The 25,331-nt window shown below is 39.2% G+C and overlaps 1 protein-coding gene across 1 annotated transcript; it reads right to left on the reverse strand.

Annotated features, from left to right (window-relative positions):
• Positions 1 to 2: 2 nt before the first annotated feature.
• usp37 (ubiquitin specific peptidase 37) lies at positions 3 to 25,328 on the reverse strand. Its single transcript, XM_048192875.1, has 24 exons — positions 25,177 to 25,328; positions 22,542 to 22,783; positions 20,190 to 20,355; positions 19,996 to 20,090; positions 19,811 to 19,926; positions 19,567 to 19,644; positions 17,843 to 17,931; positions 17,665 to 17,758; positions 16,881 to 17,036; positions 16,280 to 16,411; positions 16,036 to 16,159; positions 14,534 to 14,739; positions 14,326 to 14,443; positions 11,419 to 11,498; positions 11,178 to 11,342; positions 11,058 to 11,105; positions 10,850 to 10,967; positions 8,795 to 9,002; positions 8,513 to 8,673; positions 3,847 to 3,907; positions 3,653 to 3,768; positions 3,506 to 3,575; positions 3,274 to 3,412; positions 3 to 1,264 (listed from the first exon to the last, which is right to left on the reverse strand). The coding sequence occupies exons 2-24, from the start codon at positions 22,713 to 22,715 to the stop codon at positions 1,183 to 1,185; spliced, it is 2,796 nt and encodes a 931-aa protein (XP_048048832.1). The 5' UTR covers positions 22,716 to 22,783; positions 25,177 to 25,328; the 3' UTR covers positions 3 to 1,182.
• Between the last annotated feature and the right edge of the window lie 3 nt (positions 25,329 to 25,331).

Below are 25,331 nucleotides of genomic sequence, written 5' to 3' on the forward strand. Positions count from 1 at the left end.
GCTTTTTTTTTTTTTCTAAATAATTTTTATTTTAAAATGTGTTTAAGGAAGTCAAAGACTGAATACTAAGCAATCAAGTAGAGCTTATAGCACTGTTTGAGAAACACAATCTCCAAACCAGCCCCTCTTCCATGAACCTACTCAGACGACCAGAACAGAAGACATGAATAAAGTGGTTACCGAAGACATGAAAACAAGATTGACAGTACAGCATAAATCAGACAGTGACTTACAAACATCCTAAAATAAATAACATCAGCTGACTTCATATGAAGCACAGTCACATTGGATGCTTTCTATATCCAGTAAAGGCGTATGAACGTTTCTTCTTTCTGAAGACACACATTCAACACGACGGCTGTGCAACGTCACAACGTAAAGCTCTATACAGAAGGAAAACTAAAGGCTTCACTAGGTCTGTAGGTGTCGGAGAGGCGATCTTTAAAAAAAGACAAGCTACATCAATACCACTGAGCTTGTTAGATTAACATTTATAAAAGAAGAATAAAACAACGAACAGTCATCAGTAAAGCCTCGAATATATAAACCGCTTCTATTCCAAGTCTCTCTCATCGCTGTAGGTCATATAAAAGCCAACTGGCAAAAGCAAATATTGCACCACATTTTCAGCTGCATATCAAACGAGAAACAGACACCCCGTATTCAATATTCCACCCAAACATATACAAGAATAAAGTTTTGTATGCAATAGATCAGGAAGGAAATCTAAAATTTGCAGAGGGGAAAGAAGAAGGGAAACAAAAGATTTCATAGAGAAACAAGCTGATTTCAAATATTTAATGCATAAAAGTTTACCAAAGGGACTTCTCATATTAAAGGCAAACAAAAGAAAAAGAAAATTAAGAGGCAACTTCTTTGATGTTGAAGCTACACCTTTTGTGAAACTCAAAATGCTTTCTATATTTATTCTATATTTATTTTTCTTTGCTGTTCCCCATAAACATTTCGCACCTATACGAGTTTCTAGAACGTTTACCCATCTAACTGCAAGTCTACAGTAGTTCACAGGGAGAAATGGGAAAGAGAGAAGTGCCCTAAGAAGGGGTTTGTGTGTGTGTGGACGGTCTTCAGTAGCTCTGATGAAGGGTGTAGCTTTACCCTCGGCTCAGCTCAGCGATCGTAGGCAGAAGGATCCACGTGGATGATGGGAGGTTGAAGCGTTTATAGCGGCTGCAGCACCGTGCGTCCGGCCTCACCGTTCCCTCCTGCCTTCTCCAGCTCGGACAGCTCCTCAAACACGTCTCTGAACACAAACACACCTCATCAGACACATACGCCAGCATCCTCACAACACACTGGCACAGGAAAAAGAGCTGCACGGATCCAACATACTGATGCACGTGTTTATGTTCACTTGAGACATAACTGACGAGAATATTTTGACGTGTGTATTTGTCCGTTCAAGTGCAACAAGATGCGGAAGAGAACTCGGTTCAGTATGAGAGGCGGTTTTCTGTGAGTGTGCTTTGAATGTGTGTGCAGCACAGAAAACAGTGCACAGGTCTTCTTGCGCTTGAATGGTTTAAAAAAAAAAAAAAATCACATTAAAATGCACACATAGGAACCGATGAGAGGAATCGAGATTAATTTTGTAACAAGTATCAGATTCCTGACCTTAAGTATTTGATTCCAGAATTGAAATCATTTTCGATTCCCAATACTATTCCCAACATGCATACGCACTAGTGTTGCACGATATACTGGTACTAGAAAGGTATCGCGATACCCTGCTTTTAAAAATGGTCCGGTTCTTCATTTTATTAGTACCGGTACTTTGAGTGCCAGCTGTATTTCCTAAAGTGCGACAGCAGGGGGCAGTGTGCGTGCAGTGCGATGCTTCTAAGGCACATTGAGTACGTGTTTATTCCTCTCAACTTGCTCTACGGCTTTTATGGTGATGAAACGAGAGGTATGGTTGCAAATACAGGTGCTCTTGCAGACCGTCCACAAATTGTTGAGAAAGCAGATGCACGAAGCGAAATGCGGCATTAATTTGCTTACATTGCCGACAGCCAGGGCAAGCCCACGGACACCACAAAGCCAGTCTGCAAAAGATGTTACTAAATAACATCTAATAATCATCATTTATAATCATCATAAATAATAGAATTTACTAAATAAAGCGAAGGGAGTCAAAAGCATCTTGCCGTCAAACATCCCGATTTGTACAAAGAATTTAAAGAGCGGCAGGTTAGTGTGATACCAGCATTATGTTTATGCTCTCAAACATTAGTGTTTTTTATTTATTTTACTCGTGCAAGCAGATCTCCGAAAAGAGGTGTATTATTGAGTCTTAGTTTAATAAGTGATATCTGGTTGCAAAAATAAAATTTAAAAATCTATAAATATGTGAAGGGTATATACAGTTATTTTAAACCAATTTATGCTTTAATAACATTGCTTTAATTATTTACAGTAATATAATTTTTACAATCATCTTACTGTCAAAAACACCTAAATGTATAAAAAAAAGAAAAAAAAAGCGTAACAGCAAATAATTTACAATTTTATTGAGCATGAATATAATATAAAAAATAAAAAATAAAATAAAATAATAATATATATATATATATATATATATATATATATATATATATATATATATATATATATATATATATATATATATATATATATATATATATATATATTAAATCTAACTCTAACTTCACGGTTATGAAGCTCAAATCCAGAATTATCAGCCTGCACACTGCTGTTTCCTGCTGTTTTAGGTTTTTGCCATAGTATCGTTTAAGTATCGGTATCGTGATATTTAAGTTGGGTATCGTATCGAAGTCAAAATTTTGGTATCGTGACAACACTAATACGCACACAAACGTGTTCTTGTGTTCTTAACCTCGTCGTAATGTTACATTTTCGGCTGGTTCTGTGTGCCTCATATAAGCCAACTAATGAAATGGTTTTCTATGGTTTAGCTTGTTAACAATAATGTGTATTAAATTTAATCTTAATCATGTATTTTTGGTGGCCTTAAATGTGTTATGATTGATATACTATTGTAGCTTACCAAAATTACACATTTAAAAGTTTTTTCCTGTGAAAAAATGTCTTCTTCCCTTAAAATAGCTTGAATGTTACTCTACAACCTTAATACATTTATTATACGCGGATATATGAATATGCTAATTAGTCCCGCCTCCAACATTCGTACACAGATATGGCCCAGATTTGTGCGTATGTACGGTTAGACAGGCTCAAACGATGGTGTGCGTCACTGAAGCAGAGACTGACTTGTGCATGTAGAAAAAGATGTATCCGCTCCGGTCACGATCCCTCTGAACGGTGGACTCCTGTGTGCGCGAGACGTCCAGATCGTTGTACGTGAGCCACGACTGTTTCTTCATGTCGTACACATCACTTATGTAATGCCCTACAGGCGGAAACACAAACAGCAGCCAGTCAAACATACTGCACTTTTTCTGCAGCGCAACAACGAGAACATGAAGGTAAAATCAGCCAATACCCGATGAAGAGCTGCTGCCGATGTGACTGACCACACTGATGAGTCTGAAAGAGTTGGGAAGCTCTCCAGTCTACAGAACAAACCATCACAGTCATTAAAACTACACCATGAAAACTTCTTAAAGCACACAGAGGGTTTGAGACGCACCTCAGCGTTCTTCTTGAGCTCTTCAGCTTCAGCCTCACTGTACTCCATATCCAGACCATCTTCATTGCCAGAGTCGTCATCAGAGCACAGCAGCTCGGGCAGAGAGTTATTGAACTCTACAATGACAGAAACACACACACGTTAACACAAATCACTCACTCAAAGATCATGTGACTCGATCACGTCATACTGACCTTGCAGGCTGAGCTCGGTGGCTCTCTTCAGATCATCATCTTCTCGCATCTCTCTCGCCTCCTGCACAATTAACAGATAATATTCTCTCATTGTACAACAATCATTGTCACGATGTGTTAAGCTGTGCTGACGTCACAGATGAGCAACACTGGAAAGATACGGCTGACAAGAAGATTGTGCTGAAAAACTACAACTAAATATGTCTGTGCCACTTAACCCACAAATCAAAATAGAGGAAAGCAAAACATTTTTCATTAAAGTGCCCCTATTATGCTTTTTCAGATATTCTTTTTCCTCTAGTGTTTGTGAATGTAGTTCAAAGTGCTGATAAATTGAGGTTTTTGTCTCTCTAAATGAAAGAATCGATTCTGAACTGCTGAAACGAGTCGTCAGTAATTCAGTTTCACTTCCTGCTGAACATACGCAGGTTTGTACATAATTTGCATAATGTCAATGGTCTTCATTGGCTGCTGGTGAACTTTGACCCTCAAACACTGTAGTTGTATCAGAGTATAAAACTGTAAGTGGTCAACCAATCACAACAGACTGGGCCATCTGACCAATCAGAGCAGATGAAAAGAGCTGATGCTGCAATGATTATTGAGGAAATTAAAGTGCTTTTGATCTTGGATGCATGTAAACCTGTTGTGGGAGACTCTGAAACAAAATTACCAGCCTTTAAAATAGCATAATAGGGGCACTTTTTGCTTTAAGCAAAACGAAATTTTGATTCTTCATTAAATGATGTAATGCATAATTACCTCTAAAGTTCGGTTGTGATTCAGTTTATCAGCATATTCTACAAACATGCTGAAGACACAAATGTAATTGGAGGGAGAATTTAGACTTTACACTGACAAAAACAAAGACCAGGTTTAAAATTCACAAGATCAAGAACTGTAAAATTCAAAGCACAATCCACAACACAAACATATAGAGAATGTAGCACTCTTAGATGAAAAGGTTCTATATGGAACATTAAAGGGTTCCGTCAGACGGAAACTTTTTCATCATTGGATCATTTCATGGATTTAGTTTGATCAATTTTAATTCATTGTTAATTGTAATTAAGTTTTATGAATTAAACCGCTAGTAAACATATCTAGAAAAAAATTAAAATAATCCATTAAACAAGTATTAATTATTTTAAGCCGACCTATTATGCCCCTTTTCACAAGATGTAATTTAATGCTGCGTTCCAGGCAGGTTTTTGAGCCCGCAAGTCACGACTTCAAACCACGACTCGGTAGCGTTCCAGGCAAGTCACGCCAAACTGCCTGAGTGTAAGCAAACCAGCATAGCTGACTGTACGGGGCTTCTGCTCACAAAGGTGCTTACTCCTTGCTTATTTGAGGGAAACGGAGGAGGAAAACCGGCACATAAGGCAAGAGAAGCTGTACCTTTTATTTTACGTTATTTTATCGTGCACTTGTGTAAATACTGCATCCATAGAGGCTGCCATTGTTGTTTCACAGGCTATGTGACGTCAGAGCGTGGAACTGGGAGTACATCGATCTAGTACGAGTTCACAGGTGGGAAGTCATGGGTTTGACTGCCGTTCCAGTGCACTTTCACGGGTAGAAGGTTGGCGCGTCCCGTGAGTATTGAAGGGGTGGATTCTGGAATCCACTGCCGCTTCAATATATATCTTTTAAGTTATTAATCAACATTTATCTTTGTTAAATTATTTGAATGACTTCTTCAACATATGTTAAAGCATTTATTTTCCTTTTCAAACACTAGAAAATAATTTTGGATATTGTCTGTACCTCTCACTGAGAGATAAGAACATGTTATCAGTATGTTTTGGGAAAGTTTCCTGCTCAGAGCAGAGCTCAGATCAACTTCAGCCTTGAAGAAGCGGTGAATCATGTGTATCCGTGTATGTGCGCTAAGTGTCCCTTTGTACTGGACAACTGGTTCTCTGCTTGAGACCAGCAGGCGCCATGCCATGACCCCAAAATAACATCCAGTACCTTAATCCAGGGTCCCCTCGTTAACATCGTGATGAAGGGAGATATGCTTCTGACTATCTGTCCATGTGTGGAAGATTACATGTCTTTTTTTCTTAGCCAATCAGAATCATTCAACCTGAAGTAATGACATATTTAGTTGACTCTGTTAGAGTATAATTGTTATGGAAATGTGAATGTACGCAGAGCGGCCTATGAACTCCTTGTGAGACTTGAAGCTGGCTTCTGCTGATGAAACTGCAAACTATTCTTCAGTAAATTTTTCTTCAATTTATTACATTTTTTTTAAAACTTTGACTCCGGGTCTTTATTCAACATATCTGGTTTCAAGGGTCCTAAACTGTTTATCCCCAGTAGTATTAAACTAAGTTCTCTTTCGTGTGTTATTGCACTTAAAGGTCCCGTTCTTCGTGATCCCATGTTTTAAACTTTAGTTAGTGTGTAATGTTGTTGTTAGAGTATAAATAAAATCTGTAAAATTTTAAAGCTCAAAGTTCAATGCCAAGCGATATATTTTATTTAACAGAAGTCGCCTACATCGAACGGCCAGTTTGGACTACATCCCTCTACTTCCTTCTTTAATAACGTCACTAAAACAGTTTTTTGACTAACCTCCGCCCACAGGAATACACAAGAGTTGCGTTTGTAGAGTGTGTTTCTCGCCATGTCGTCGAAACGCTGTTATTTTCATCCCGCAGTCCAATCACCGGGTCTGATTCCGGCTCAAATTGATAGGGTAAAATTAAAGACATGTTTACAATAACACTGAGCGCGTGCATCTCCACGTTATGGTAAGAGGCGTGACCTTTCCGGGCAAGGTTCGCTAAGCTGCTGTCGAATCACAACACAGGAACCGCTGGCACAATCAGAACTCGTTACGTATTTCTGAAGAAGGGACTTCATAGAACAAGGAAGTCATCAGCCCGTTTTTATGACAGTGGAAACAGCGGTATACAGATAAGTAAATTGTGTGAAAAATACTGTGTTTTTTTACACGCGAGACATGAACACATGTTATATTGCACACTATAAACACAATCAAAGCTTCAAAAAAAAACACGAAAAACAGGACCTTTAAACAGTCAAACACACACAAGGTTGTCAAAAACACGCAAAGTTTACATAACCAGTCAGCTATGTCTGTGAACATAAATGGCAAGGAAAGAAATCGCATGTGTATATTAGATCTGTGTATTAAAGTGACAGCAGCAGAATATTCAGTACCTACTGCTGTATATGCTGTAATTATGAATCAAACAACAAAAGAAAAACTGCTCTAGATTGAATAACTTTAGTAGCTTTAATGAGAATACATTTCCCACTTGAATGCTGCTGCTAAATGATGTTCTGGCGGCGAGATAAACATGGCCGACTGTGTACAGCTCATTCAGGGGAGGAGCTATGCTAATAGGGCAGATTCCGTCAGCAGTCATGGGTGGGGCTTCTGGAACCATTTGTTTGGAGAGGATGTTTATGATTTATGGGGATTATAAAAGAAGTGGGTGTTTTTTTGTTTGTTTTTTGTACCATTCAAGGCTGGTTGTTTACATACATGTTCACAACACCTTATAAAAGTGAATTTTGCATAATAGGTCCACTTTAAGACATTTCTCCTTGCGCTGCTGGATCATAACCAGGTTTTAAGTACTGCTTCAAAATGCGAAAAGAAGAAACCAGAGCAAGAGAGAAAAGAAAAAAAAAAAAAAAAAAATTTAAACTCAAACAGGCTGTTCATCAGCTGATCAAAAGTTTAAGACCATAGCCTTAAAAAGCTCAAATCTGCACACACTGTCATGATCTCCTGATGACAAAGGCAATAAGGCTTTTTGTCTTTGAACGTGGCAAAAAATGTCTTCAAAGGCCACGTCTCCTCCCATGCCACAAACTTGCCCAATTGGAATTTGCAAGGGAGCACCAAACATGGGACACTGAAAGGTGAAAGAAAGTTTTATTCTCTGTTGAGAAAAAAAAAAAAAAGAAAAAAAAAAAAATTAACCTGGACGATCCTGATTGCTTTCAACCTTACTGGCATGACAAGGAGATCCCACTGGAGAGGTTTTCTAGGCCGCACTGTGGAGGAGGCTCCATGATCTGGGCTGCTTTTTCCTTCAATGGGAAAAATGGAGCTTCAGGTTGTGCAGGGGCGTCAAACAGCGGCTAGCTATGTGGACATGTTGCAGCGGGCATCTAAATCCCACTGAGAATGTTTGGGGATGGATGGCAGGGAAGTTTACAAAAATGGACGTCAGTTCCAGACCGTGGATGCCCTTTGTGAAGTCATCTTCACCACATGGAGCAACGTTCCCACCAGCATCAAGCATGCCGAAACGAGTGTTTGAAGTGAGGCTGGTGGGAAAGGTGGGGCTACTCACTACTGAGCCCTTTTTTGACACTTAGTTGGGTTTTTTTTTGGGGGGGGGGGGGGGGTATGGTCTTAAACTTTCGATCAGCTGATGAACAGCCTGTTTGAGTCTAAATGCAGTTTTCAATAAATTGCCTACTCTCCATTTTGTCTCTGGTTCCCATTGTTTCTTTTGGCATTTTGAAGCAGTACTTACAACCTGGTTATGACCCACCAGCGCGAAATGTGAATACTTGTAATGTTTCCCCCAGTCTTAAGATATATATAAATAACAGGGTTCTTTTCCCTGAGAGTAGTGAGTAGTGTAGAGAGGTGTATCGTGGGCCTTACGTGTTCCTGCAGGCTCTGTGCGAGGGCCTGCTGCAGCTCCTGCTCCTCTCGCTCCTGCTCTAGACTGTACTGCTGCACCCAGTCCAGCTCTCCCTGCACTCCTTCAGGCGTCTGGTTCTCCTTGTTCTCATCCATGGTCAGATCTAAAGACTCCAGAGCATCTACACAAACCAAACAAACACAGCTCGTTTTCAAAGCTGAGAATACACACAATACTGCATGTCGTCATGAGGTCTACTGGCATTAAATCTAGTTAACGTGTATTAGTTTAGAGTTGCGTACCTGCAGGCTGTTTATCTCCATCCAGCAGGTCCAAATGATGAGTCAGGTCCTGTCCGTCAGCATCTCCGAACCCCGTGTCAGGGCTGCTGGTCGGCTCGTCATCAGGGCATCCGGACAGACTGGTGTCGTGTCGACTCATCTCCAGCACAGCTGCCAGCATCTCATCATCATTGATGGCGTTAAACTCGGAGTGTTCATTGTGCTGCACCTGAGGGGGAAAAGGAGGTTAGATGAGGAGAGCAAGTTGGTCCGATTCATTTTGACGAATATTTAAATACATGCACTCCTGTTCAAAAGTTTGGGGCCAGTAAGAATTTTCCTTTGTAATTGGCTGCTTCACTTCCCACAACCGCTGTAAGCGGTCGACCAACCACAACAGACTGACCAATCAGAACAGAATAGACCTATCGCAACAGACTGGGTCGTAAGCGCTCAAGAGCATGCATAAAGCTTGCAGCAGCACACCAGCAAACATGATTATGAATGTGGCATGAAAAAAAAAAAAAAAAAAACAGAAGGAGACTGTCTGAACATTTTAATAATTTTTTGATAAACTAATGTTGTGTGTTTTCGGCTGCAATGATGAAGTCAACTACGCTGACTCGTCATCTCCGCAGTTGTGGACACGCCACATTTCATACGGATTACATAATCTGAGAATATGTGTTTTAGATTGGTTCATTTATAAGTAGACATTTCAAGTTTTCCATAAATATATTTCTCATGTCAGTGAGGCAAGTATATGGTGAGTTTTGGTTCATTTTTATGACACGCTCAAGTTCACTTGAGACCAAGACGGCAGAAAGCTCATCCTGTTTGTTTTCATTATTTTACAAAAGCACAACGTTTTGTTGATATTGTGAGTTTACAGAAATAAAAGCAAACCATTTACAGTTTCAAATGTTGCATTATTCTTATCTTTATGACCAAAAATGATTTCTTTTTAAGTTAAATGCAAGTGATCACACCAGCGCCTCCATGTCATGCAGTAAGCGCTCTTCACACAAACACTTGTATATGAGCCTAATAATAGCGCACATTTATCTAGGTTAACAGAGCGAATGGACTTGTATAGTTGCTACTACTGTTTCAAGTGATAAGCCATGTGTGTTGATATAATGATAGGCGGATGTTTGGCTATTAACGATCTGTCCATCACAGACTGCGTGATTTCTACACTTCCTGTGGAGTTTGTTTTTCTTCGACTAATACCAATTTTGATTGACTAAGCCTCTTCTCGTCGACTAATGATTAGTCGACTATTAGGGGGCAGCCCTACACATGGTTCAAATTTTCAAATATTTCTGTGGTACAAATATTCGTATCGCAGACAAAAGTTTATAGTTGGGATATAAACACTGATGTCTACGGAAGTGATCAAAATAAAGCAAATCACCTTTTGAAAGTAACTTGATGCTTCAAATAACGATTATATCGCTTACATCGTTACACCAGTAGGTGGCGATAAGTGACGGTAAAAAAACATGTCATAGAAACATTAATTTTAAGAGATTCATTCAAAAATGCTGATTTATCCAGTAACGAAACATGTGAAGTCTTTATGAGAGTCATTGAATCATTTGTTCAAACAGTTTTTAAAAAATAACATTTTGATTAATTAAACATTTTAAATAGACTGCAGCAATTAACATCTTGTCAGAACCTCCAATAAATTACATGTTATTTTATTTAGCGGTCTCTTCAGAATTGTGGGAGAATTATGATGTCTGTTCGAAACAAAAAAAAAAAAAAATCGTGATTCTCAATTTCACCAGAATCGTGCAGCTCTACCATCGGGCAGTCCTTATTTTTCGAGCCCTGCACACAAAAATTTTCACAAAAATATGAAGCAGGTCTTAATCTATAATTTGCCAAATGTAGGACAGTTTTAAATTCTAGCATGTCTGTTTTACACATTACATCATCTATACAGCTCGTGACATGACAGCTTAGAGGATTGTATTTTGTTGCATAAATGTAGAGCTTTTAATTTGATTCACAAACGCCATGTGGACTGATTAGAGCACTTCATTAAGAACCACCAGTTCCTCTCACCTCTTCTGTCCTGTCATCTTCTGAATGATGTCTGCGAGCAACTTTTCTGACGAGCTCCTCCTCGCTATCAGAGTCGCACAACACACTGCCCGAGCTCTCTGGCTTTTGAGAACCTTTCCTGTGAACCACCCGTTTAAAGCACATGAGTGTGAACACATCAAGACTAAATATAATCTTGGCATACACATCATCAGAGGGGCGTTCTCACCGTAGTGTCGAAGAGTTGACGGACTGCGACGTCTTCAGAGTCCTGGAGCTGAAACGAGACGAGCCGTTAGCAGGAGTGAAGAGCGCTACACTAAAATGACAATAAGAGAGCGAGGCTTACAGGGCCGTCTGTGCGCTCCAGCCGAGGCTGAGAGGGGGGCGCGTGACCTCTGTGCAGTGGGACAGCAGCGTCAGATACTTGGGGATCAGGACTTGTTGGCCCAGCTTGCTGTTTAAAGACAGCTGAGTGTTGTAGCTGTAGCGTTTGAGGTGAAGAATGAGCACCCTGCAGAGAGACAGTCATTCAGATGTTTGTTTTCAGTCGAACACAGCTCAAAGCTAAAGAGTGCGTTAATACCAACCTGGGAAGCCGGCTAAATTTGTGAGAGACGGTTGCTGCTTTTCCACTGCATTTTTCACAGGAATACTCAATCTCTTCCATCTACAAACACAAAGTCAGCAGGTCATGAAAATTGCACCATATTGAGAAACAGAACTCACCATCAATAAAAAGAATAAAAAGAATAAAAGAATAGAATAAAAATGGAGAAGGGACTGGCATGACAGAGTGGAAAAAGACAGATGTTGGAGGCAACCCGGTGAGTACTAAAATGCCGCTTCGGTAGTCATTGTTTGTTTACTAGGGCTGGGCAAAAAATGATTTCCCAATTATACTCTATTCTCATTTTTACAAACCAATATCGATTCTTAAATCCCAAGAATCGATTAGTCTATCCTGTTTTCATTTGATGAATGAACGGAACATTGTAGCGTGTCTCCCATCAAATAAATCGCAATAAGCTTTGTGCTTTGTTACTTCTGATATGAAACAAAGTCTCAGATTTCAAATTCTGTCCATTTCATTACAAAATTCAAAAATAAATACCATTTTGGCGCCGTTTAGTGTGGCATGACAGATCGCTGTAGCGTCTCAGTTCAAGAGAAGCGACAATAAACTGATCATCTACTCCGCTTTAATACCAGTTACAACACAAAATAACATGAATGAACATCTGAAGGTATGTTAAAAGATACAGTACAACGTACCGAAATCCATCCCCTGATTTCCACAGACAAGGCTTAAAGGGGTACTTCACCCCTGGAAAGATGAATGTGTATTTAAAATTGGTCATTTATGTAGTAGAAATGTGAAATTATTTTTGAATTTGGAGCTTTCTAGACTGAGAAAAGGCAGAAAATGTATTTTTGACTAATGTGGATGAAAGACAACAACTCCCAGAATGCACTTGTTTTGCTGCCCTTGCGAGGCCACGCCCAAACCACGCCTATCGGTTACAGGCGGCATTACCAGGAAAATTCAAACAACTAGGCTTGCTTTGTTACATATTAATTCCATAAATCGTGAGTTAGTTCATACATTTACAGCGAAATGGTGCTAAATTGCTTTGTACCTGGATGTACACCCAAAACCGAACGAACCAAATATCCTTGCAATGAAGAGAACCATTCTGAAGGACACCGCGATACCATCGATATTCACTTTCCCAGAGGACGAACAGCCTGGGCATCTGGTACTAAGCGTATTCGCCTAGAGGTAAGACTCGCTGATACTAGACTGATAACACAGTAGCCTATATGTAGTGTTGTAGGTAGCAGTAAAACCGCAAACTTAGCAAAGTAATGTTAGATAGACAATTACATAAAAGTTGCATATAAGTTGACTGTTATCAAAGTAAAGCCACTGTTCTGTAAAACTGAGTTAGTCTATTTATCTATTTATGCTAACGTTACCACAAAAGCCTGTTGCTGTATTGGTTGAGATGACTGCAGAGACCGATACATTTGCGAGATGAACCACTGATGTAGTGCAGACTATAACAAAATAATGTTAATTACTGTAAGCTTAAAAATATAATTGACACCCACTTTTGATAAAATCTTTGATCTATGTCCGTGAGTAACCTCAAACGCGCATATGTATGGGCGTGGTGAAAAAATGCAGAACTACCTGCTATTACTTGTAGTTTTAAGACTCTGGCCAAAAAAGCCTCCGATGACGCAAAATTACGATTTTTGCGTCATCGGAGGCTTTTTTACAGAATAAAAATGCATAAATCTCTCATTTCGGGCTGATATGAAGGGGGAAAGCACGGTAATTCGAAAATACTAGTGTTATTCTACTAATACAAAGCTTAATGCTAAATCTTGAAGTATCCCTTTAAGCAAGTCCCAGACTAAAGCTCATATTTGCGTGGTTTTAACTGAAAGCAACTTGCACTTAAAATATGTCAGTGCCATTGTTTTGTCTCAAGATGCACACCAACGTTTCTTTATGAGGCACGTTTATAAAAGCTGTCTGTGGAACTGGGCCCATATCCTGTCTCATGTAATCGCTTAGTGTTTCAACCGCTGAAAGGCGTCAATAAAACAGCTTGTAAACATTGTCACATTTACCCCAGAACAAACATATTCAGTGACTATTCAAACTCGTTAGTCAGCTAGAAAAAGAAACTCTAGAGAGGAGATTGCTAAATATATGCACCATATTACATATTCATTATAATTTTGTGTTCTTCAATATTCAATGCATGTTTGAATAAATCTGCAATGTTTTTATAACAGCCACCATTTAAATGTTTATATTTCTAAAGACGAATTAGAGTAAAGATATAATTGTGACTGTAAAGTCAGTATTATAACTTTATTATAATAAAAACTTTTGTAATTTAAGTGCTTGTATACAAATCAGTTAATTTTAACCTTCAATATTATAGTAATGTATTACCAACTGACTCCCATGTATAATTTGCAACATTAGTTGAGTTTTTTTTCCTTGAGAATATCTGCCATGTACTGTGCCTGATATATATCCAAAATAATCGATATTGAATCAAAATCAATTTGTGAAATTTGTGTCAATACCCAGCCCTATTGTTTATGCTCTTGATTCTGGAATTCAGTCGCCAGTTCCGCCTTCTCGATCACACGCGTCGTTAAAGATGGCAAGCGACAGTTATTAGGGAAGCAACGTGTAGTCTGACATATTTCTTGTCCATAAGACGACAAGAATTTAGGAGTCAAAATCACATAATCTGACAGTGACTATCGTAACACAAAAATATAGTATAGTCTGAACCCGGCATTACTAAAACAATCTGTTCGTGAGCGACAAAGTCAGTTTTATGTAACAGCAGCACCTCTGGGCATGTGACCAAAAGCACAAAACTTATTTGTCAGTCTTGTGCAAACAGTCCTTTAATGTTTTGATTGTTCACATCCGACACATCTGGTAAGATGTAGTGGCTCACCCTGAAAAAGAGGTCCAGAGAATCCTGTATGGATCTCATAGGGAGTGTTTTCTTCCTGCGAGGAAGGTCGATGGACAGATCATTGAACTGCTCACGCTTCGTCACCACCTCTCCACAGCTGCTCGCCAGAGGAAGAGAGGACTGAGTCAGTATGATTAAAAATCAGACAACACATGGCTGATTGATTTATTAAATGCTGCCAACTCACCTTTTACATGTTATGGTGTGCTGCACTTCAAACTCCATGTTGACGGTTACAGGGCAGGTGTAGATGCGTGAGGTGTCCACTTCCTCAGCTAACCGCGCACTCTGTGGCTCGTCCCAGGCCGAGGGCTCGTTCTTCCAGCTTTTGTTGATCTTCTCCACATCCTCCTTCAGCTGGTCCAGACACTGACTCAGGAACTCATGGGCATCCTGGGCAAAAACAGCAAGAACATTATTCATTATGTGCACGGCTCACACCAAGAACAGTAACTATATCGCCATCCACACCAACTGACGATAATGTTTTGTTTAGTGTAAGAACGCTGCAGTTTCATCATCTGCCACTTTAAATGCTTAAGCTCTTTAATGTCGGATGGATACTGATTGTCTGTCAATGTTTTTATGGTTCATCAGCTGGAAAAACTTATCAAAGTGACTTCAACAATACCAGTGTTTCCCCACTGATTAATTAGACTCTAGCCACAGTCTAATCTGTGCCACCACAGTTTCATAATGTACAGAAAATATTTTAAAACTTCTCATAACATAAAAGGTCTCTAACGTTGTTTTGCATCATTGCTTAGGCAAAGTATCTCTCAAACGCACTAAAATCGAATGCACAATATGGCTTTGTGCCCTTATCAAATCACAAAAGACTAAAATTTAATTAAATAAGTGTAGTCTGATTGTGCTGCTCGTTTCAAAGCAAAGTGGGCACTTTACTCATGTAATCAGCTCATGATCCAGTGTTTTCCACTGCTCAGTTCACAGTGAATAAACTCCATCTCTGCATGTGCTGAGAGTTTACTGTGCATTTGGGAATGTAGCGGCCACCAATTATGCATTATTTTCAAACATTTTGTGGGAAGATGATTACAGCATTTCACTAGATTTGTAACGATAAGCGATTGTAAACCTTGTCACAGAAACAGTAGTTTTCCACCAAAATAAAATCTCTGAGGTTTATCTCTTGCAAGTGAAGAAATCAGGACAAATGTATTGTAATTTTCCTACTGTAGTGTAAAGTAAATACTTATAAAATATTCATTTTCATTTATTTTAGACTGCATTTGTTTCACAATATATGGCTATTACAATCATAGAAACAATAATATAAAATTATTATATTCTAATTGTTTGGCTTTCTAAAACACCAGTGTGAATGTAATGTAGATTGAGATGCTGTATCACAGCAACAACAAAAACGTCAACAAAAAGAGGGTTGAGACCACTTTAAAGTTCAGGTACTAGTCAATTAGCTTTTTTTTCCCTTTCAATTTGTGCACTTAACATGGGTTGGAGCTGTTAATTTTACAAAAAAAATGAAGTCTCCCAAAAAAAAAAAAAAAAAAAAAAACTGAGGGAAACACTGAATATTATTCCTTTAGGTCATTAATGTTATAGATAGGTTATGGACTGTTTTAACTCTCACAATTAGAAACATTACAATTGTAATTATCGTCCTTGGTGTGAACAGGCCTGAACTAGAAATGTGATGAGTCTTACATTCTGCATGTAACCAGAGAAACGCTCAGCTGTTGAGGAAATGGCGTTCTTCACTCGCCGCAGAAGATCTTTCTTCACTTCTGGAGGAGAAACGTCTTTCTTAGCCAGCAGATGAGCAAAACGCCTTCATATGGAAACAAGAGCAAAACATCAATATGCTTGTTAGACAGTGTATAAACGTTTTTCCATTTTTTGTGAATTTTTAGGATTGTGTAAAGGGAAAAACACCCCAGCATAAGCGTACTTCAGAAGGGCGTTGACGGGGACCCTCTTCCACTGGATGCCCTGCTTCAACAGGTCGTTTGAGAACGAGGGCAGGCTGAAGAGTGACTGCAGTATGGCATTCATATAACACGTGTTCCCAAGATTAGAGAATCTAAAGGAGAATCAAACAATAGCCATGTCAACTTTTGACTTGACCTGCTTTCTTATTAGCAGGTGTGCCGTCAGTACTGGTGTTCGACAGATGTGGACTGTTTGAAGAAGTCTGAGATTTTTTTGTTTTGGCATGTCTTTCTGACGCAGAAGGCTGATTCTCACTTCCCCTGTGTGCATTTTGGTGCTAGAAACTTTTTTTTCCCCCTACTAAAACTTCATTTTATGACGTCAACACAAACGATGTGATAAGCTACTCTTCACAGAACACGCAAGTAAAAAGGCATTACAAGCAAGTTTTTAAATCATATTTTTGGTTGCAAATCGAACCATTTTAGGTGCTGTCTGGAGCCCTGCGATCCAGAAAAATTAAAACTGAAAACATGGAATTTGTGGGGAAAGCAGAATTTGGGGGAGGGGTAAATCAACTGTTTGACAGAGCCCTCTGATAGCGAGTCACGAACACTCACCCTTGCAGTGGAGGTTGAGGCTGGGCCAGTGCAGATGGTCTTGGTTTGTTCCAGCCACCGTAGTCCAAAGTTGGGCGTACCTTTTTAAAGGGAGTTGAGTGATTGGGTAACATTAGGCTTCTTTTGGCAGACGGACACTGGCCTGTACTGCTGGGCCTGAAAATTAAGATTTAGGGAGCATAAGGTCAGATCTCTCTGACAGCCGCAAGACCAGCCGAATGCTGTGAGTGTGTGTTAGAAATCAGGAATGGTGAGAGAACATTGTGCTTGGTATGTTTTTTGTCTTCAAACCAAACTAGGGTCTTCAGCCAACAAAGTTTAAATCCTGTCTGGCTAGAGCGGGCAGTAGTACTGACCAGACGCTCTGTTCTCCTACCAACCTAATGCATGTTTACGCATTAGGTTGGTAGGTGGAGAGTAGACGTCTTTAGTGAAAGTTTGAATGCACTCGACCACACGAGCGTTTACACTATGAAAGCGATCTGGTCAAATGCATTTTGAAAGTGGACAAGCTGAAAACATTTTACACCCCGTTTACACCTGTATTTAGTGTCGTCCACTTCTGGTTTTTACTTAATACCAGGTGGAAACAGAGCAAAAGTCTCAAAAACCTGAGAAATCAAACCAGATCTTAGTTGAAGTTACACATAACTAATGTAAAGACTTGTGGATTCAAACTGATAAAACTTTATGTGCTTGCTCTTTTAATCAATTTGTTTGTGAACTGGACTACACTGGTCACTATGTCTGCTCAGTAACTGAAGACAACACACAGGCTCTTTACCTGTCCAGAAATGAATGGGTTTGTGTGTAGTCTTTACTTCCTGTTCTGCTCCCATAAAAGGATGTTGGCTGGAGAGGAGCAGGAGTGTGTGGAGCTGAGGAAATAAAGCAATGAGCACATGTAAGAAACCTGAGGAGAAGCGGTTACAGTAGATAAACCGTGAGGAGGTAGTACTGACCAGACGCTCTGTTCTCCTCCGACTGCTTGAGCTTCTCTTTGCAGCTGAGCAGAAACTTTCTGGAGGAGTCTGTGATGGCCTTATTGTTGCTGAAAACCAGCAGAGAAATAAAGTTTATTCTCATTTAAGTACAAAACGTTTTTAATGTTTGGAAATAAGCTCATGTTCACCAAGTCTGCATTTGATCAAAATATAGTAAAAACTGAAATATTAGTATAATTTATAGTAACGTTCTTGAACGTTCTTGTGAAAATATATTTTAAAACGTAATATATTCCTGTTGCTGAATAGACAAGGAGGTACCGTGTCTATTAATGCGTAAAGCTACAGTAACGTCTTCAGCTAGTCAGCTTGAGATCCTTTCCATCTAAACTGGTTATATCTCCTAAGCCTAGTAGTGAATGATTTGTGTGCAGTAGGATAACCATTAGGGCTGCCCTCTAATTGTCGACGAGAAGAGGCTTAGTCGACCAAAACGGGTATTAGTTGGTTAGTCACAGAAAAAAAATATCCACAGGAAGTGGCAAAAATCACAGTCTGTGACGGACAGATTGTTAACATCAGATCGCCAAATCACCATGAATTTAAAGTAGTACAGCTTACTGAAACCATTGTATTGTGGCAGAAATACTCGAATGCTATTACATTAATTTCAGGGTTCATACAAACTTTGAGTGAAATTCAAACACTTTTCAATTACTATTTAAACTGCTTCAAACTTTTTCCAGCAAATAAAAGCTCCAAATTTTATCCAATTTTAATGTTATTTTTAAAGTGATGATTTGTAAAACAAAGTTTGATGATGAAGAAAAACTAACAATTCTAGGCAAACAAAACTTTAAAAAGAAAAGAGACATGAAATAACCACTAGATGGTGGCAGAGAAGCACTTATTGACTCCCTATTTTATGGAAAAGTCTCATGAAAAACAAAAGCTTATTCAAATTGTGACTGAATCACACAGAAGGCAAGTAAAGCGCTCCTTTTATAATCACTGAAGCTGTCAGTCAGTTTAGCACGGTACATTTAATGTGTAGAATATTTATATTTTTTCCTATAAAATGTTTTTGTACGCTACTGTTAATAAGTTAATTTTATCTGCATCTCAATTCAAGCTCAGTGATTTACTGTCAAATTTCCAATGAATAAACATACAACAAATAACCAAATAAACATAAAACAAATATTATTTAGTAACTGCACTTATTAATGCAAAACAATAGAAATGTGATTAAATTATATATATATATATATATAAAAACAGTGCCACCTTCTGTAGAACTTAGAGGCAAATGTTAGTCTGGAGCCCTGGCTGACTAGGCTGTATATGCGATTAAAGGCACATTATTATGATTTATTTTTAATTATTATAAATGTGTGATTACTCGACTAACCAGTTAAATGAAAGACTACTAGTCGACTAGAAAAATCTTTAGTCAAGGGCAGTCTTAATAACCATATTCATCCGCAGTCTCACAGAGCTGAAGCACAACCAAAACAATTTTTCTGCTAGAGGGCCAAAACTTACATAGTACGTTTAATAATATATTGTGTGTGATGCGCTACAATTTTCAAAACTAATAGTGTGTGCATGCTTAAGTTTGAGAAGACAGATGTGCGATGCAACCAGATTTCATAATCTATTAGTATTTAAAAAGACCAGCTTTACTTCTGCACAGTAGTGTGTCAAAATGACTCAAGTTTACACAAAGAGAAGACATGTACCTGGAAGAGTCGTTCTCTTTGGGATAGTCCTCAGTCAGATCACCATCAGAGTTCATCAGCCTCTTCCTCTTCTCACTCCTACAGGACCGAGGGTTCTTTTAGTTGTGCTCAAGGCTATTAGTATGCTTCTCACATTAACAAAACTTCAAGTGAAATACAACATGTCACTGAGTAAGAAGAGTACACACTTTCTATTAGACACTGTGCCCAAATCTAAAGGCATTGGCAGGGTAAATTTGCACACCTGTTCTCAGAAAGCCCGTTGCGGCCGGGTGTGGACGTGACCCGACTGGGACTCCCGAGAGGCTTTCGGGGTGTGCTGTCCTCTCTGCTGTCAAGACTGGGACGTCTCGGTGTGGTCTGAAGGAAAGAACAGGTCAGTCATACAACATTTAGTAAAGAGTTTCTGAGCTTGTGATGCTGCGCTACCTGTTTATCTGATGGAGAAAGGCCAGAGTCGTTCTGTGCTGCGCGATTCCCAAGAACTAATCCAAAACTGGCACTTCCCTGGTTTGTCTTTAAAACTAAAGATCAAAAACGACAAACACAAGAGTTAATGTGGCTCAAAAAAAGAATGGATAGTGGTGTGACAACTAGAAGACGTAACGGGCAAAGAAACATACCTGCTGGTTTACCGAGCCTGACTTTTTCAAGGTAATCCTTCATTTTTTTTGCAACCATCATGGTCAGTTTGTCCATCATGACAACGCTTGAATCTTTCAGAGTCAAAGTCACACGGTTTGGGCCTTGCATTTGATACCATGATACCTGCTTTACATTGTGATTCAGCTGTAATAAAATATACAAAATGAGTTTAATTAGCATTCAGAAAAATACATTTCATGCTCATGTCTTAAAATTACACTGCATATCTCTGAGGAAAACCTGACAGTTGTTTCTTAACCCAAATTTCTAAAGCAAGGCTCCAGACTAACATTTGAGAGCAGTGGCACTGGTGCCACCAAGTTTTGCAGAAGGTGGCACTGTTTTTTTTTTTTTCTTTTTCTTTTTGAAGAATACGAAACTGCAGTCTGTCGGAAGCGCTTCAAGCCAATCATGTGCGTTTATAATGCATATGCGCATATATATATTTTTTTTTTACGAAAATGACCGATCGTTTCGCTAGATAAGACCCTTATTCCTCGTCTGGTATCGTTTAAAGCCCTTTGAAGCTGCACTGAAACTGTAATTTTGACCTTCAACCCTTTGGTGCCCATTGAAGTCCACTATAAGGAGAAAAATCCTGGAATGTTTTCATCAAAAACCTTAATTTCTTTTCAACTGAAGAAAGAAAGACATGAACATCTTGGATGACATGGGGGTGAGTAAATTATCAGGAAATTTTCATTTGAAAGTGGACTAATCCTTTAACGCCCTCTGTGTTTACTTCTGTATGACAGCGCACGCCGTGTGTTGCCAAGTCCGCGATTTTCCTGCAGAATTGGGTCTTTTCCCCACTGTTGCCGTGGGTTGTTTTTAAACTCCGTGGGTTGAAGCGACTGCACTAACGTGAAATTTAACCCCCGGATCGTGATTTCTACCGGGATACCCCCTGGAACGTGATTGGGCTAGTTTTAGTTTTGAGAAGCAATTGAGTGGATTGTGTGGTAAAAATCTGGCAACCCTGTTTGTATCGTTCTTTTGTGCATGCAGGTCAGTTCAGAACAATGATCTGTTCACAGTGGAAATCTGATACTGGCCACATTTAAAACAACAATGTGAACAGCTATACAAAAAAAAAAAAAAAAAAAAAAAAAAAAAAAAAAAAATCAGATCTGAGCAAAAATCAGAATTGAGCATTAAGGCTCGCAGTGTGAACGTAGCCTCATATTACTAATGTTTTGCATTAATAAGTGCAGTTACTAATATTACATGTTTATTAATTGGAAATTTGACAATAAAACACTGAGCTTAAATTGAGATGCAGATAAAATTAACAGTAACGTGCAAAAACATTTGTATAAGGAAAAATTTAAATATTCTACTCTTATTAAATGTACTATACTGAACTGACTGACAGCTTCAGTGATTATAAAAGGAGCGCTTTACTTGCCTTCTGTGTAATTCAGTCACAATTTGAATAAGTTTTTGTTTTTCATGAGACTTTTCCATACATTAGGAAGTCAATAAATGCTTCTCTGCCACCATCTAATGGTTATTTCATGTGTTTTTTTTAAGTTTTGTTTGACTGAAGTGTTGGTTTTCCTTCATCTTTAAACGTTTAGTTTTACAAATCACCACATTAAAAACAACATTATAATTGGATCATATTTGGAGCTTTTAAGTGCTGGGAAAAGTGTGAAGCAGTTTAAAAAGTCCTTGAAAAGTGCTTGAATTTCATGAACCCTGAAATTAATGTAAAAGCATTCGAGTATTTCTGCCACAACACCATAGTTTCAGTAAGAATTACTACATTAAAACCACGGTGATTCGTACACTGGGAAGCCTTAACTTGTTCGTTCATGGCACAGTGTTCGTCCTGGTTTCCACGTCAGCGCTATTTGATCTGATATCTGTGGTTTATAGCAGAGAATTCTGCGCTGAATTTGGATGCTTCCCACTAGATCTCACAGCGATGTTATTAATTTTGCGTTGAATTCAAACAGCGTGTGTGTAGTAAGCAGTGTCACGTGATCGAGATCGGCGCTGTCTATTATTGCTCAGTGCTGATAAACGGTCCGCGCTGCACACCTCAAACGAGTAGCTCTGTTTTATTTCACTTTCATTTGCCGTTTCTCGTATGAAACAGAAATGGCAGCTCTTATCAGTTGAGCAATGTGGTGGTCACACCAGTGCAACCTCTAACAAAATTCAGTCACGACCATTTAGTCTCAGTCTGGAGCCCTGCTCTGAATAAAATGTAGCCGTTTTTCCTCCATATCAAACTATATCGTATTTGATGCATCAGATTTTTATGGCTCATACTGAAAAAACACATGTCTGCATAATTTTTTTAGATTTTGTCTAAAATGCACCTGAAACATCCTCGGAGCACCGCCGCTGTTGAACTTCACTATCAGGTTTATTTTGTTGTCTCTCTCGTGGATTTCAAAGACACCCTCTCTCCATTTGGTGGTCCCCAGCTCGCCACATCTGATGCGGATGCGGACAGCGCCGCCGCTGGTCAGCTTGGGCACTGCGACAGCCATGAGTGCGAGAGGCGCTCAAACTCTGGCTCTGGGCGAGCAGATGCAGCCAGTGATCTTCAACAAAAGCCCTGACGAAAGACCACAGACAATGAGCAACGTGGAAAGCACGATGTAAATATTGCATCCATTTATTAACGTCACACTATAACTGGCAGCGAAGCAAGAAAAACACTATTTTGATCCTGTATGTTTCATGCTGCACATCTGTTTTAAAGGAGACAATGTATATAGACACATTAAACAGTGAATCAAAGTCACACGTGTGAACCTATCAAGTGTAAGTGACATTTAACAATCTGTCTGCTGCAATAACAACACATCAGGCATTTAAAACCACTCACCAATACCTTTAGACAACTACAGCACAAAATAAATCTGCATTAAAGCGTTACAGTTCTTGTATCTACATCTTTACAGATATACCAAGATACAAAACTGAGTCACATCACGTAATAGTTTCTTTAAAAGCCTTGAGCTTAAAGGATTAGTTCACTTTCAAATTAAAATTTTCCTGATAATTTACTCACCCCCATGTCATCCAAGATGTTCATGTCTTTCTTCAGTCGAAAAGAAATTAAGGTTTTTGATGAAAAGGATTATTCTCCTTATAGTGGACTTCAATGGAGCCAAAACGGTTGAAGGTCAAAATTACAGTTTCATTGCAGCTTCAAAGAGCTTTAAACGATACCAGACGAGGAATAAGAGTCTTATCTAGAGAAACCATCACTCATTTTCTACATTTTAACCATAAATGCTCATCTTGAACTAGCCCTCTTCTCCATTTGAATTCCGGCAGTGTAGACACTGCTAAGTGTATTTCTGCCCTCCTCAAGTCAAAGTTTGAACTAAACTGTCATTTATAATATGCTAGTGCAAGTATATAACAATTAGTTCAAACTTTGACCTGAGGAGGGCAGTAATACATTTAGCAGCGTCTACACTGCCGGAATTCAAATGGTGCATTCACACCAGACGCGAATGAAGTTAAGTTAAGCGCGAGTGATTTACGTGTTAAGTCAATGCAAAGATGCGAATAGACATCCTGCGGTGCTATACGCGCGAATCGAGCATTTCGGGCGTTTGACGCACATAACGCACGAATTGCGCAAGTTGAAAAAATCTGAACTTTGGCAAAAATTCGCGCCGCGTTAACCAATCAGGAGCTTGCTCTAGTAGTGACGTAACATAGCTAGCAGAGGCAGAAATCCGAAACAACATGGAGGACAAATTCATCGTCGCTGTGCATCTTCATACTTTTATAGAAACAGGAATAAAAAGGATCTTGCTTGAAAGAAAGTGAGTGAGGAGGTTGGACAATCTGGCAAGTTGTAAGTCTTTACTCAATTTGAGCTATATATATTGAGACTACAAGCTAGCTAAAGCCGGCAAATTGATCTTATTCGCTGTATTTTACAACTATTTCTCGCTGACGAGTTGTGTTTATTCAGAGGAAGTGTGCAGAAAGAAGTGGAAATCTGGGACACATATTTAAAGGAGAGGGAGAGCCCCTCTCATGACACGAATTCACATCTGTTGTGAAATGAATTTCACGTGCGAATGAAGCGAGTAAAATCAAAATGTTTAAGTGCCCAACTACATGCGAATAGCGTGATTTATTCACGCAAGTTGCGTCTGGTGTGAACGCCCCATAATAGAGAAGTTGTTGTTCAAGATGAACATGAGCTAGTTCAAGATGAGCATTTATGGTTAAAACGTATATAATTTTTGTTTTTGTGTGTTTTTGTTTTAGAAAATGACCGATCGTTTCACTAGATAAGACCCTTATTCCTCGTCTGGTATCGTTTAAAGCCATTTGAAGCTGCACTGAAACTGCAATTTTGACCTTCAACCGTTTGGAGTCCATTGAAGTCCACTATAAGGAGAAAAATCCTGGAATGTTTTCATCAAAAACCTTAATTTCTTTTCGACTGAAGAGATAAAGACATGAACATCTTGGATGACATGGAGGTGAGTAAATTATCAGGAAATTTTAATTTGAAAGTGAACTAATCCTTTAACTATGGCAAACTTCTGACATTTAAAGTTAACTGACAAAGGTCAAAACGGTGCCTAAAGCTCTCCTTGATGAGATCTGATCATAAAGAGCCCGAGGTCCCGCATGTTTACAGAAGTTACAGTGAGTAAAGGTAAAAGTAAACAAACGCATCACGTCAGGACATTGCGCGCGCTTTAAATCAACCAACTTGACTAGCTTCCCGAGGGAGCGCGCACACTTCACGCGTTCACGTTCGCGCCTTGAAACACAGTAACACTCGTGTGTTTCGCTGAAACTGGTCTTTATTGTGCAGTACGCTGTGAAATAATGACACACGCGTCATATCCACACGCAGCTAATTAACTAGCATTAGCAGCCCAGGCCGTGTGACAGGCTTGGCTCCGCTAACTGACCATTCTGATAAAAACCCGGGCAAATTCATCGCGTAAACCGCATATCGTTTACCTGCGGGAGGGTAATTCCTTAAAGAAAGCGATGGAGAATGAATATATCCTCTCAATGTGGCTCACTGTCAGTGTGTGAGTTTTGCCGGCTATGATGATGTTATCTGCGCTCGAGTCCCACGAGCAGCCGATGATGGCGGGAATGTGAAAATTTAG

Source organism: Megalobrama amblycephala, linkage group LG6, assembly GCF_018812025.1.
Source record: "Megalobrama amblycephala isolate DHTTF-2021 linkage group LG6, ASM1881202v1, whole genome shotgun sequence".
In the NCBI taxonomy this organism is placed as follows: domain Eukaryota; kingdom Metazoa; phylum Chordata; class Actinopteri; order Cypriniformes; family Xenocyprididae; genus Megalobrama; species Megalobrama amblycephala.

Coding starts and splice junctions, on each gene's coding strand:
- usp37 (XM_048192875.1), bottom strand. CDS start 22,715: ATGGCTGTCGCAGTGCCCAAGCTGACCAGCGGCGGCGCTGTCCGCATC. Junction 14,740..16,035: donor TCTCTGGTTACATGCAGAAT/GTAAGACTCATC, acceptor GTTTTTGCCCAG/GATGCCCATGAGTTCCTGAG. Junction 8,674..8,794: donor TGGAGATAAACAGCCTGCAG/GTACGCAACTCT, acceptor TGGTTTGTGTAG/ATGCTCTGGAGTCTTTAGAT.